The sequence below is a fragment of the Seriola lalandi genome, unplaced genomic scaffold (genome assembly GCF_002814215.2).
Source record: "Seriola lalandi dorsalis isolate HSWRI2012SDOR001 ecotype SW California unplaced genomic scaffold, Sedor1 jcf7180002054917, whole genome shotgun sequence".
NCBI classification, from domain to species: Eukaryota; Metazoa; Chordata; class Actinopteri; order Carangiformes; family Carangidae; genus Seriola; species Seriola lalandi.
The window spans coordinates 1,292,063-1,304,204 of NW_019525469.1; the positions used below are offsets into that span (position 1 = coordinate 1,292,063).

The following is a 12,142-nucleotide window of genomic DNA, read 5'->3' on the forward strand; positions in this document are numbered from 1 at the left end:
GTCAGACTCTGTCAGTCAGAAAATAATCTACACACAAACACCATCAAGTCAGGAGTCCTCAGACTGTTGAGAGACTTCAGCAGAAACAGGAGAACACATAGGTCAGTGTCTGGACTCCACTCATCAGGATGAACCGCTGTCGTGTTTCACAGAGTCCGTGTCAAACTGTTTTCCAGAGAAGCAGCAGTTTTATGAGGCTGAGTCCTGAGTGGTTCAAGACGAGCACCACGTGACCACAACGGTTCCGGTTCGATTTCAGCTGCGAACCTTTGTGGCATGATAGGCCAGCATGTTCTCTCTCCCTGAGCACTTCATACAGTCAGGCAGCAAAACCAAAAACAGCAGTTAAACTAGAAATACCGCCTCACGGTTTTGCATACAGTATGTCTCCGCCAAAACACTTTTTGTGTTCTCAAAATATAGTGTTTGACCTTGACCTCCGACTACCAAAATCTGATCAGTGTGTCCTTGAGTCCAACTGTACATTTGTACCAAATTTGAAGAAGTTACATCAAGGTATTTTTGAGATATGGTGCTCACGAGAATGGGATCTACATATCCACAGACAACCCGAAAACAATATGCCTCTGGCTCTGCCTGGAGTCTGTTGAACTCTGTGTTCATCGTTGGGTTTGTTTGTTCAATCAGTTTGTAGAAGTCTCAAGTGCGACACACACCAGACACACCGTACTGATGGAGTAGATAAGGTCAAGGGGTCGGCCAATATCAGTCATTTTTGCAATTATCAGTATCGTTAATTGTCTGATCTGATCACTGGTAAACATGCGCTCTGATGCAGCCGCCTCCTCCTGAAGGATAACGGCTCCTGGTCTGGTTCAGTATCAGTCCCACACCTGCACCGTTATTTGCTATACTGCTGTGAAGAAGACGTCTCGTTAACCCGGCTTTGCTTGTTCACACTGAACATTTGAGGCAAAACACTATAAACAAAGTTAAAGATGCATTTGACTGACAGCATTATTTATTTATTTATTTATCAAATTTTCTATATATATGGTGATAATATCGTTATTGTGAATTCTTTTGGCCCCAATAACAGATAACAGATTCTCCCCACTGCATCCCAAACAACCCAGTAACCATGGAGACAGATCAGCTGTTTGTCATGACGCTGGTTTTATTGCCATTGGTTTAGTCGTTGGTGAACGAGCACAGTGATCACAGTGGTTTACAGCATGGAGACCCTCGCAGGGGTCAAAGGTCAATGAAACACAGGCGACATCATCGGGGCCCAGAGTTAACTCTTTCATCATCAACTCCGCAGAGTCTTTGGCCGGTGGCTCGTTAACGTCGAGCCCCGAGGGTCGTTACTATCGTTAACACAGCTACTAGTTCATTAAGCTACTTATCACCTAATCGATTGTCTAATCTACAGTTATGGATGGAAGACTGCGGTTTACAGGAAGTCATAGAGACACAGTTACAATAAAATGACCGACACTGGGATGAATGAGGTTACCATGTGGCTCAGTTTGGGCGGGAAACACAGACACGGCTTCAGCTTCAACATTTTCAAACCAGCACAACTGAAGAATAACGATCACAAAAACCTTTTAGTCTCAGCGTCAAACTGAGAAGATTTCAAGATAAAATGTCAGATATTGTCCTGAACAGGAAATAAATAGATGAAATATCTGAAATAAAAATAAAAACTCTCAACAGAATTTCTTTATCAGATTTTAGTGGTAAAGTTTGAAATACTTTTATCTTGTCTTTTATCTTCAGCTCTGTCAGATTTTTCTTTGTTTATCGGGATTTTTCCACGTCTGACACTGTATACATTTAGTCTCATTGTCAAACTAACAACTGGTTAGTTACTGAAGAACGGTTACCTAACATGAAACTATTTTACCTACTAAAATAAACAATAACTAACCTAAGCTCTTTAACTGCCAACCTTAACCAGACTCTTTAATGTGATTTAATAGGAAAAGGGGCAGAAAGACACTGTTGAGGAGCTAAAAGAGGCTTAAAAAAAAACACTTTACAGCTACGTTAGTGACAACTATTACTAATTCTTTTTGCTAATGTTTACGACTGTTTTTCCAACGTTGTCAACGATCACAACAATGAAACAATGAAAAAATCATTATTGCTAATTCAGATGTCAATTCTGATTCATTAAATTCCAGTTAAGCTTGTGAGAGTTTTTACTTTACCATGATTTCATTTTTCATCTACTTATTTTAACTCAGCAGGAACTCTTCCTATAACAGATGTAATTTCGTTCACATGTTCTAATTCTTTTGTTGCGGTAGTAGCGGTGACATTTTCCCGCTCATCATCCGCTCTGTACGGCAAGCCTGAGGCGGCTCGCTCTCTGTTTCCTGCCCAAACACGATGGGATTTCCCACCGGAGGAGAGCGCCTCCTGCTAGTTCCACTGCTACAACATCAGCGTCTCAAAAAAACATCAAGGTAAGAAAGTTATTTCATTTGATGTTCAAAGATTTTGGTTGTTTATGAGGAGCACCAGTGACATGTTGTACCCAGAAAACAACAGCGGTGACAAGAAATTAAAAGAAACAAATAAAAAAAAAAATTAAAAAAATCATCTTTTTCTTCATTTCCTTTTTTATTGTTCTCTGTTTATTTGGAGGTTAAAAAACATTTTGGCAAATGTTTTTGGCTATGAAAATGAAATCATTTTCAAAAACAATCTAAAAAATAATCTACGTTAAAACGAAGCTGAATAAAAGAAAAATCTCTTAATAACTTTAAAAGCTCTGCTGTGAGTGAGTCCGTTCTGTGCTGGTCTGAGAGCAGCAGGAGGTTTTTGAGAAACAAAGTTGAGATGTTTTTTTAGGAAGCAGACGCTCTCCACTGAAGGAAACCCGCTGACAGTGAAGTTTGTTCGACAGTATCGATTATCAAAACCTGCAGAGGACGGTCAGAACAAACAGACGCCGTTTGTTTTTACAGTTTCAGGTTCGAAATGTTTTTCCCCTTCACCCACTTTTCCTTTTGGCAGCAAAACCCAGATCCGGTCTGATCTGAGGTTTCTCAGTCGGGGAAGCCAAATGGTGCATCGTCATCAGAGTTTGAATGTTTGACCGTTCATCTGAAAACACACAGACTGGAGCTCGACTCTTTGCATAGCATGTTCAGTTTACGCCATGGATGTATGAAGAACTGGTGGCCACTTGTGGTACTGCAACTAAAACAGTCCAAAAGTATTTTTTCCCGTAGACCACCATTTTAAAAGAGACGTCTGTAAAACTGTTGGCAGGACATCTCCAACTACAAATAAGCTTAATATTCTTATTGTTATGAAGTTTTAAAATATGAAGGTCTTTTGTTTGTTGAACTTTCCCAGATCATAGAAAAGTGATTTTTATGTGTATAAGGCCCCATCCAGTTCTTCTAATATAATAATCCATAATACACACAACCAGTCATCTGACATCACTCTGACATCACTCTGACATCACTCTGTGAACTGTCTGTTGGTCAGTGTTAGAGACAGACTGATGATGAGTTCACTCAGCATTAAACTCTGATGCTGATTTTTCCAGCAGTAACACAACATGATCATTTTAAATGTGTGTGGTTGAGGTTTAGGGACAATAGCAAAGTTAAAACATTTTGAGCCAAAAGCTGTAATGTTACAACAAAACGTGTTATATTTTAATATTAATAAAAAGAGAAGCTGCTTTATGAACAAAATGCATGATTGGATTGCATCAATTGTTTTATGGCATTTTAAAACATTACATTTTAATCGTAAAATATGACATCATATTTTAAAGTTAAGGATACATTGGAAAAGTAAAGTTGCAACATTTATTTTATTTTACTTTTTCTTTCTCTGGAGCAGCAGAAAAACATATATCTGATATATTATGTTTACATGGAGTGGAGCAGCTTTAAAAAATGAATTTGATTTTGATGGCCTTTTCACAACATCCAAATTAAAGAGAATTTTGAAGGAATGAGTGTTTGTATCTACATCTAGAGTATAAATGGGTGTTAATTACTTTATTAATTATGAAATACTTAATTTTAGTAATGAAATTCCCTCATCAGTCTGTCTCTAGTCTGAGTGAGAATAAAAACCATCTTTAAAGATAATCAGTGTAAACAGTAGAGGGCGTGTGTGTGTGTGTGTGTGTGTGTGTGTGTGTGTGTGTGTAGTGTTGTCGACAGTTTCACAGCAGTGTGCCGTGTTTTTTTTTGTTTTTTTTTTAGACTGAATGTGATTTTCCGCTCAGTGTCTTTCAGATCTGCATGTCATAGTTTTGGATAAAAGATACTGTCTCAACATGTTTGTTGTATTTTTTTTGGCAGAAGAGCACAAAGACAAAATGACATGAAACAACATCAGTTTGGTAATGTACACGTTCATTTTTTCAAGTTGTTTTTTTTTTTCATATTTTCTTTTGTGTTAAATGGCTGCAGATTTTTTCATCTTTTCCACCCTCTGACCCTCCCAGGCTCCCGTCCAAAGACCAGACATGAACATTTAAAAAACAGTAATGTTACAACATCGCTTAAAAAACAAACAAAAAAAAGATTCTATGTTTAAAATGTCAGTTTTAAATGTTGTTTCTATAAAATACTGCCTCAGGTTAGTTTCATTAGTGAGATAAAAGGAAACATCAGTGGCACTTGAGTCACATGACTGTGACCTCTACAACATGTGATCTGCAGCCCCATCAGCCACATCAGCTCCAATGCAGAGCTACAACTAATGAGGATTTCATCCTTAATTAGTCTGATTTTTAGTTTAACACATTAATGGTTCAGTGAAAACTATAACAGCAAATTTAGAAGAGATTCTTCAACTGTTTTTTTTTTTCTGAACAAATGTTAATAAAAAAAATAATAAGTGATTCAATTTAAATTGTAAAAGTAGTGAAGAAATCAGCTGGAGAAATAATATTTCAGTTTTATTTGAGTTTATATTTTGGACAGCTGAGAGAATCACTGACTGGCTCTGAAACATATGAAACCAGGGTCAGTTTAAATTAAATCAGAATTTGGTTTTAAACTTTAATCGTCTGTGTGATCATGACAGCGACTAGCAGACAGGGGGCCCATTGGTTCACTGGGTCTTATTTTGGAAACATGGACTCTACACCCCATGTAAATCAATTTACCACCATCATCAAGGTGTTTTTCAGTGTCTGGATGTGACTGCTGTCTCAAAGCTCCCACTGAATGCTTGGATATGTAGTAGTTTTTCTGCTGCATGTTGATCTGTCCAGGTGGACCAGCTCACCTTATTGAGGTAGCTGTAGCTGTAGTACTGTGTCTATGTTCAGATGGTGGTGAGTGGTTTGTTCTGCCTGGTTCAGCTTCACTTCTCAGACACAGAGACTGAAACAGCAGAGTCACAGTCTTCACTTTTAAACATCAATTTAACTTAATTGTGCAAATAATTCTGTCAAATCAGACAAGCAGATTAATTTTTCTTGGCAGAGATGATAATAAAGTAAGAATCTGAGCCGTGGGGGGTCTGAGGGAAAAACACTGATATTCATTAAAACACACAAAAGAAAAAAATTAAGCTAAAATCATCTAAAGCTAAAACTCTCAAACAGTTGAGCACTTTGAGAATAAGAAAAAAAAAAAAAAAAAAGATTCCCTTTCGAAGTGTGTTCAGAGCCACACAAAGCCTCGACAGCCTTAACATCACTGCATCGCAGCAAACCCACCAAAATAAAAGCCACGCCCCTTTGCTGTTTGTTCACGTTAGCCGGTCAGGCGCTGTTTAAAGGCCTCACTACACCAATACAGTTTAATTCATAATGAATACAGAGCCACAAAAAAGTGACACATTTTAGTTCCAGTTTTAAAGTTTTAGTTCATTTTTTAAACAGTTACTGCAGTTGGTGCCAGATTTTTTTATTGCTTCCTGCATGTCAGATTTTCAGTTTATCAAATTTTTACAGATGCTGGAGAACCTTTAAAGCTGCAACATGAAACGGGGACGAAGAGGGAAACATTTCCAGAAACGCTTCCCACAATCCCCTCCTGCTAGCAGCCGCCAACGGCGCTGACAAAACATTTGCATAAAAAGCTAAAAGAAGTTTTATTTTGAAAGTCTGAATGAGAAGTGAGGTAGCCTGAAGCTCGACTTGGTCGCAGCCGGTGTCGTTTGGTGCGGCTTGTTGCTCGTCATCACCGGCTACACGTGAACAATCATCAACATCATCAACATCATCATCATCATCACATTTACATACTGCATCAAATATAGATAACACACAAAGATATTCAATATATATATTTGTCATACTGTATGTATCAGCAAAATAAAAGCCTCCACAAAATAAATCTCTGATTCATTTTACAATATGTAAAACAAAACACGATCTCTAACACGACTCTTTTCAAAGTGCTAGCAACATTATTTGACAACAATGTGCAAATGTATGTAGTTTAATATATCTTACATTCGAATCATTATGTTTCCCCGTGACAGGTGGATGGTGAGTGGTTGCTAGGAGACAGAGTTGTAGACACGCCCCCACAGACTGCTGATTAGTGGGATGTAAACCAGAGCCATACACAGGACGTCCTGTAGGGCTCTGGGTTTGGCTAGTCAACCGTATGGGCTCTAGGGTTAAGACAACGACGTAAGGCAACGCTTGGCATCATGCTGAGTCCTCCAGCTCTCATCTCGCCACCAGCTGATCCGACTGCATGAAAACCTTCGTCTGTCAGCTGTCTGACAATAAACTGACAGTTAAGCAGCACATTACAATGAGTCATGTTCTGAGGCTGCTAACAAACATGGTGGTGGTCCGGTGAAGGTCCTGTTAGTAGATCTGGGAACTAGGGAGTAAAGAGGCTGATACAAGTGTCAGAAAATCTAATTACATTCAGCCAATTAAACTTAAGACTTAAACATTTTTGTAAAGAGTGAACCCTTTTATGTATCTGCTCAGTGGCGCTAATGGGGCTGAGTTTGGTAATGATGTCTGGACTGGATTTCCTTGGACAGAAAAGTTTTAAGTTTTACAGCCGACATGAATTATCTGTCAGAATCATCGTACATGTATCAAACTGAATCAAGGACATGTTATTTTTGCTTTACTTTGTCATGATAAAGTGGACCAAATCTACTTGTAGGTCTTGGTTTCAGGGCCAGTTATTCAGTTAAAGCAAGTAACTGGTTTCATTAAGAAGGAAATCAGTTACTATAATAAAACTGAAAGTATCAGCTGTTCCTGAGGAGAGCGTGGTGTCTTGTGGGAGGAGCACAGCTTTAATGAGATTGACAAGACGAGGCAGAGAGGAGCGAATGGGTTGATATTGGCAGCCTTGAGCCCTGGTCTGGGATCAGCCCTGCAGGGTGCGTATCGTTCCGTTTGGCACTTCAGTCAACCCGGGGGACGCAGAACCAAGCCCGACCTCTGACCTGATTCTCACACAAGCCTGAACCTCCTCATGAGGAGGTCAGATCCAGAACATGAAGGGGTTAAAGGTCAGATCCAGTGAGATTTCAGACTCTGCTCAACAGTTTAACAGATTTTTATTTGATTTTTATCTGATTGCTTGTTTCGATTTTATTTTGAAGTGTTAGATCAGATTGGATTTACTGGGTGAGACTGTGGTTTTTCAGTGGGATGACTGGAATGTGTCAGGTTCTCTTCCTGAGCCTGATAACTAAGGTGATCCATCAGCTGAGGTAAACCATGCGATGTACCTTCAACCTCAGCCTGAATACAGCAATGGGAAGTGACTGAATCGATCAACCAACCACCACTTCTATGTAAAATATAAGAAGTTGAAACTACGTAATGTTTGGCCTTTTTATTCGATAAATAACGCATAACCAATTATTCAATTATCAAATTAGTTGCCAGTTCATTTGAAGCTCTGGCTCTTGAGTTGAGATTGTTTTGCTTCTGTTTGTTTGCATTCAGAGGAAACCACAAACTGGCAAACTTGAAGGGTGATAAAGTCCAAGAATTGTGGTTGAAAGCATCAGGAAGTTGGACTGGCTGAATTCTCACTGGAACCTTCCTCCTAACATCAGCTCTATTGTTGCCTGAGTGAATCAAGCCTCCGTGTGACTGTGGAAAACAGATCGGAGGTCAGCGGTCCGAGGACCACATGCTGCCCAGGAGTCAGGACTGTTCTGGGATCAGTAGTAGGAGCTGGTGATTCACAGTATTTATCTTGAGAACCGGATAGAAACGAGCTGCGCTGAAGACCAAAGCATTTCAGTCCGACAGAGACTTCAGTCCTGATTAGGGTTTAGGATCTAGATCAATAACAAGCTTCAACAATCAGAGTGTCACATAAAGTGCTCACAAAGGCTCGTTCAGAAGCAGGACAGTCTGATGATGCCTTCAGGGCTCACTGAGCTCAGTTCGGCTTCCTGGCAGCATAGTGCGTTCATGGACCACTGGTTGCCCCGAAACAGGAATTGTTTTGTGTTTTTAACACTTCAGTCCTGTTGCCAATTCTCTAATAAAATGCCACATTAAAGTAGCAGAGATCTGTCAAAGTGTATTTCACAGTTTTCAGGGGAAAAACTGAAATCCAGAAAATTTGCAATTTAGGTACTGATTACAGGAACTGAACCCATCTTTTCCTACCCCTTTCATTTGACCACAAGACTGAAGATCAGACCAGTCTGTCATTTTTAATTCCTGTTACGAAGCAATTGACCTCTTGGTAATTTCTGGGGGTCAGTCAGTCTGTCTGTCTAGAATTCTGTCTTAATGAACGGCCATTACACACACACACAGTGATTTAAAGTCTCCAAAATTTCACCAACAACTTTAGACTCTAATTTTGCAAAACTGCAGCTGAATGAAAAAAGGTTGCACACACCAGTCTCAGTGTTGATGTTTTATATTGTCAGTGTGATGAAATATTGACAGGAGGTGTGTTTGTGTGTTTGTGTGTTTGTGTGTGTGTGCGTGTATGTGTGTAATGGCTGTCTGTCAGGTTTGTGTGTGATCCAGCCCGCCCACCCCAAGACAAAATTGCACTGATACCTTTAATCTAAGATGGAGGAAGCCCAACAACCTCTGACTTGACGGGAGACGTTCAGCAGCTTTTTCAACACAGTGAGATTCCACCAGGAAGAAAATCTTACCAGTGTTCTTATTCAGCCCCTCCAGGGTTTGACATGTTGTCAAAGATATTTTCTTTATAGAGAACCAGAGGAATCAGAGCCCTTCATCATCAATCAGAGGGATCTGCTGGTTTTAATGACACATTTTGTTGTTGGTGTAATGATAAAAACCTCCTGGAGGAGCTGCTTCCTTTATTCCTTTACAGGTATGAAGAAACCTTGCAGCTTTGGTGTACCTGGTGATATCTGGAGGAGCTGAGGAAACCAACCAATCGTCAATCAGTTCCTCCAAAGGAGACGCAATGATTGATCCTTTCAAGAGTCTATTCTGGGGCCTAGTACCTGGGGAGGTAAATCTGAAGGTGGAGGTCATGGAAGCGAGGTGTCAGCGATCTTGTCGTAGGTGGGATGGATGGAGATGAAGCTTACAGCCTACATGACGCTCTCAAAGATGATGACCTTGTTGTCGTCTGTGCCGGGGGACAGCGAGGTCAGGGACTTGATGTCTGGGGCCATGTACTCCAGGTGATGGGCCCCCCACACTGGACTGGTCAGGTGGGCCCAGCGCTGCGAGACACAGCAGGAAACATCAGTGGTCATGCAGACAGGTAGTCATGTGATTTCAGAGACTGATTGGTTACAGACTAACCCGAGATCAGTTAATCAGTGAGGGACTGACGTGGACTGGGTTGTACCAGATATTAATACATTCTTTAGATTAAATCTAATAGTTTACTACATCAAGTTTGTGATATAACAAATGTAACTATGTTATGACATACTTTTACTTCTATACTCAGGACTCTTTCCTATGTTTGGCCATACTATACTATGACAAATCTTTACTTCTGTACCTGGGATGTGTTCCTATGCTTGGACATTCTATGCTATGATGAACGTATCTATAACATAAATGTATGTTATGAAAAATAATGTACTATGTTTTTCTGCTACACTTGGGACACTTTAACATACTTTTCTATGACGTACTTAAAAATAACATAATATGCTATGGTATACCATAATATGACACAATATGCTTGACAAAGTTTTACTCCTATCTTTGGCCATACTATACTATGACACACTATGTCTTAAACTTGTGAACTTTTAATGCTATACTTGTCCTACTTTACTATATGATATGACATACTTTAATATGACATTATGACAAAAACTACTATACTTGGGACACTTAACTGTGTTTGGCCATATTACATACTAAGACAAGGTTAACTAATACATACTGTGCTATGATATATTCTAATATGGCATGCTAGATTATAAAAAAAATTTACTACCATACTTGGACATACCTTTATATGACATGCTATACTATGGTATATTTTACTGAAACAAAGTTTGAGTTCAGCCACATTTGGATTTGGTAACTCCTCAATCATTAGAGTTGCACTTTGGGCAGAGTCACAGGTTTAAGAGTAGCTTCCCTCCACTGTAAAATATAAATGTAAAGTTTCAGTGTTCTATAAAGACAACCTGCTGTTTCCTGGATGACTGGGCTGTGTTATGAGTTATGTTATCATTATCAGTCAGAAATGTTTAACCTCATCCTAAAAAATGTATGTTTGATGTGAAAAACAGCATGTGAACTCATACTATCCCTTTAAAAAGATTAAAAAAAATATTTGGTTTAGTTTTTATTTGATGACCTGTGTGTAGTGTGAAGGAGTGCTGACCTCTTTGAAGGTTCCCTTGGCTCTGAAGAGTTTGTAGAGAAGACTGACAGGGATGCAGAGCATGGAGGACATCGCCAGACACCAACCAATCACTTCGCCCCACCACGGGTACACATACACATTGTTGTAGGTCAGCGGCTTGTAGTTCACCAGGTGAAACATAAAGATGCCCTACAGAGGAGGCAACAAAAGCGGGCATGGTGGAAAATGTCTTCAAGCCTAACACAGGACTTTTTTTGGTAAAATACTATTACTAGTAGTAACTATAATAATACTAATATTAATAATAGCAATATCAATTTCTTGTGAATTTCTGTTGAAAAGTATATTTCTTGAATTTAGACAATTCATTTTGAAGCTGATGTTGTATCCCCGTGATTTAAATTGGTGAATATGGGAAATGTTGTGTTGAAAAATAACCATGAAATAATATAAATTGGTATGTATAAAATCCTGTCTGTTCATAATGTAAGTTTTACTTATAAATTTCCATCACAAATACAATAAAGAATTGTGAAACCTATGGTGTGGCTGTGGTTTTATATCCTCTCTTATGGACTACTGGTGTGCAGTCTTACCATACAGACACATGGAGTTATAAAAGACCAGCACCACTTCATCCAGGGGAAAGGCCTATAGCCAATCATACGAGCTACATCATCCATGAAGCGGTCAGCACCTGAAAAAGAATAATCGTCAATCAATGAGAATCACGAAAATGCATCACTGACACACTACACATTAACGTTTAATGTTGCATGTAAGCTAATTATAGAACTCATTACATTTCAAACATTAGTATGATGTACTTTAGTATGAGTTATGTATGAATTAAAATAAGTATAACGTTTTTTAACTTACAATACTGTGACGTTTTTATGACATTTCATGCCTTCCTATAAAATGACGTTTTTATGACATGGTATACTATGACTTTTTTGACTAACTATGGTATATTTTTTGATGTTTTTATGTATTACTGTAATATTTTTTTTTTTTACATTTTATGACTTTTTATGCCTATGACGTTTTATGCCTTACTATACTATGACTTTTTTCTGACTTTTTATGCCTTACTATACTATGACTTTTTTATGACTTTTCATGTCTTACTAGACTGTCGCTTTTATGACTTTTTATGCCTTACTATACCTGATGACTTTTCATGCCTTACTAGACTATGATGTTTTTATGACTTTTTATGTCTTACTATACTATGACTTTTTATGCCTAACTATAATACTGAAGTTTTTCTGACTTTTTATGCCTTACTATACTTTGACTCTTTTATGACTTTTCATGCCTTACTATACTATGACTTTTTATGACTTTTTATGCCTAACTATAATACTGAAGTTTTTCTGACTTTTTATGCCTTGCTATACTAT

The 12,142-nt window shown here is 38.6% G+C and overlaps 1 protein-coding gene across 1 annotated transcript; it reads right to left on the minus strand.

Moving 5' to 3' along the window:
• Positions 1-1,115: 1,115 nt before the first annotated feature.
• Positions 1,116-11,460, minus strand: LOC111673385 (sodium- and chloride-dependent creatine transporter 1-like). The gene is made up of 3 exons (XM_023431158.2): positions 11,333-11,460; positions 10,755-10,925; positions 1,116-9,624 (listed from the first exon to the last, which is right to left on the minus strand). Exons 1-3 carry the CDS (start codon positions 11,417-11,419, stop codon positions 9,490-9,492), a joined length of 393 nt encoding a protein of 130 aa, XP_023286926.1. The 5' UTR covers positions 11,420-11,460; the 3' UTR covers positions 1,116-9,489.
• Between the last annotated feature and the right edge of the window lie 682 nt (positions 11,461-12,142).

Excerpts from the sequence above, each read along its gene's own strand:
- LOC111673385 (XM_023431158.2), bottom strand. The coding sequence starts at position 11,419 with ATGGATGATGTAGCTCGTATGATTGGCTATAGGCCTTTCCCCTGGATG. Across the intron at positions 10,926-11,332 it reads TAACTCCATGTGTCTGTATG|GGCATCTTTATGTTTCACCT; the intron begins GTAAGACTGCAC and ends CCTCCTCTGTAG. Across the intron at positions 9,625-10,754 it reads CCAAGGGAACCTTCAAAGAG|CGCTGGGCCCACCTGACCAG; the intron begins GTCAGCACTCCT and ends TGTGTCTCGCAG.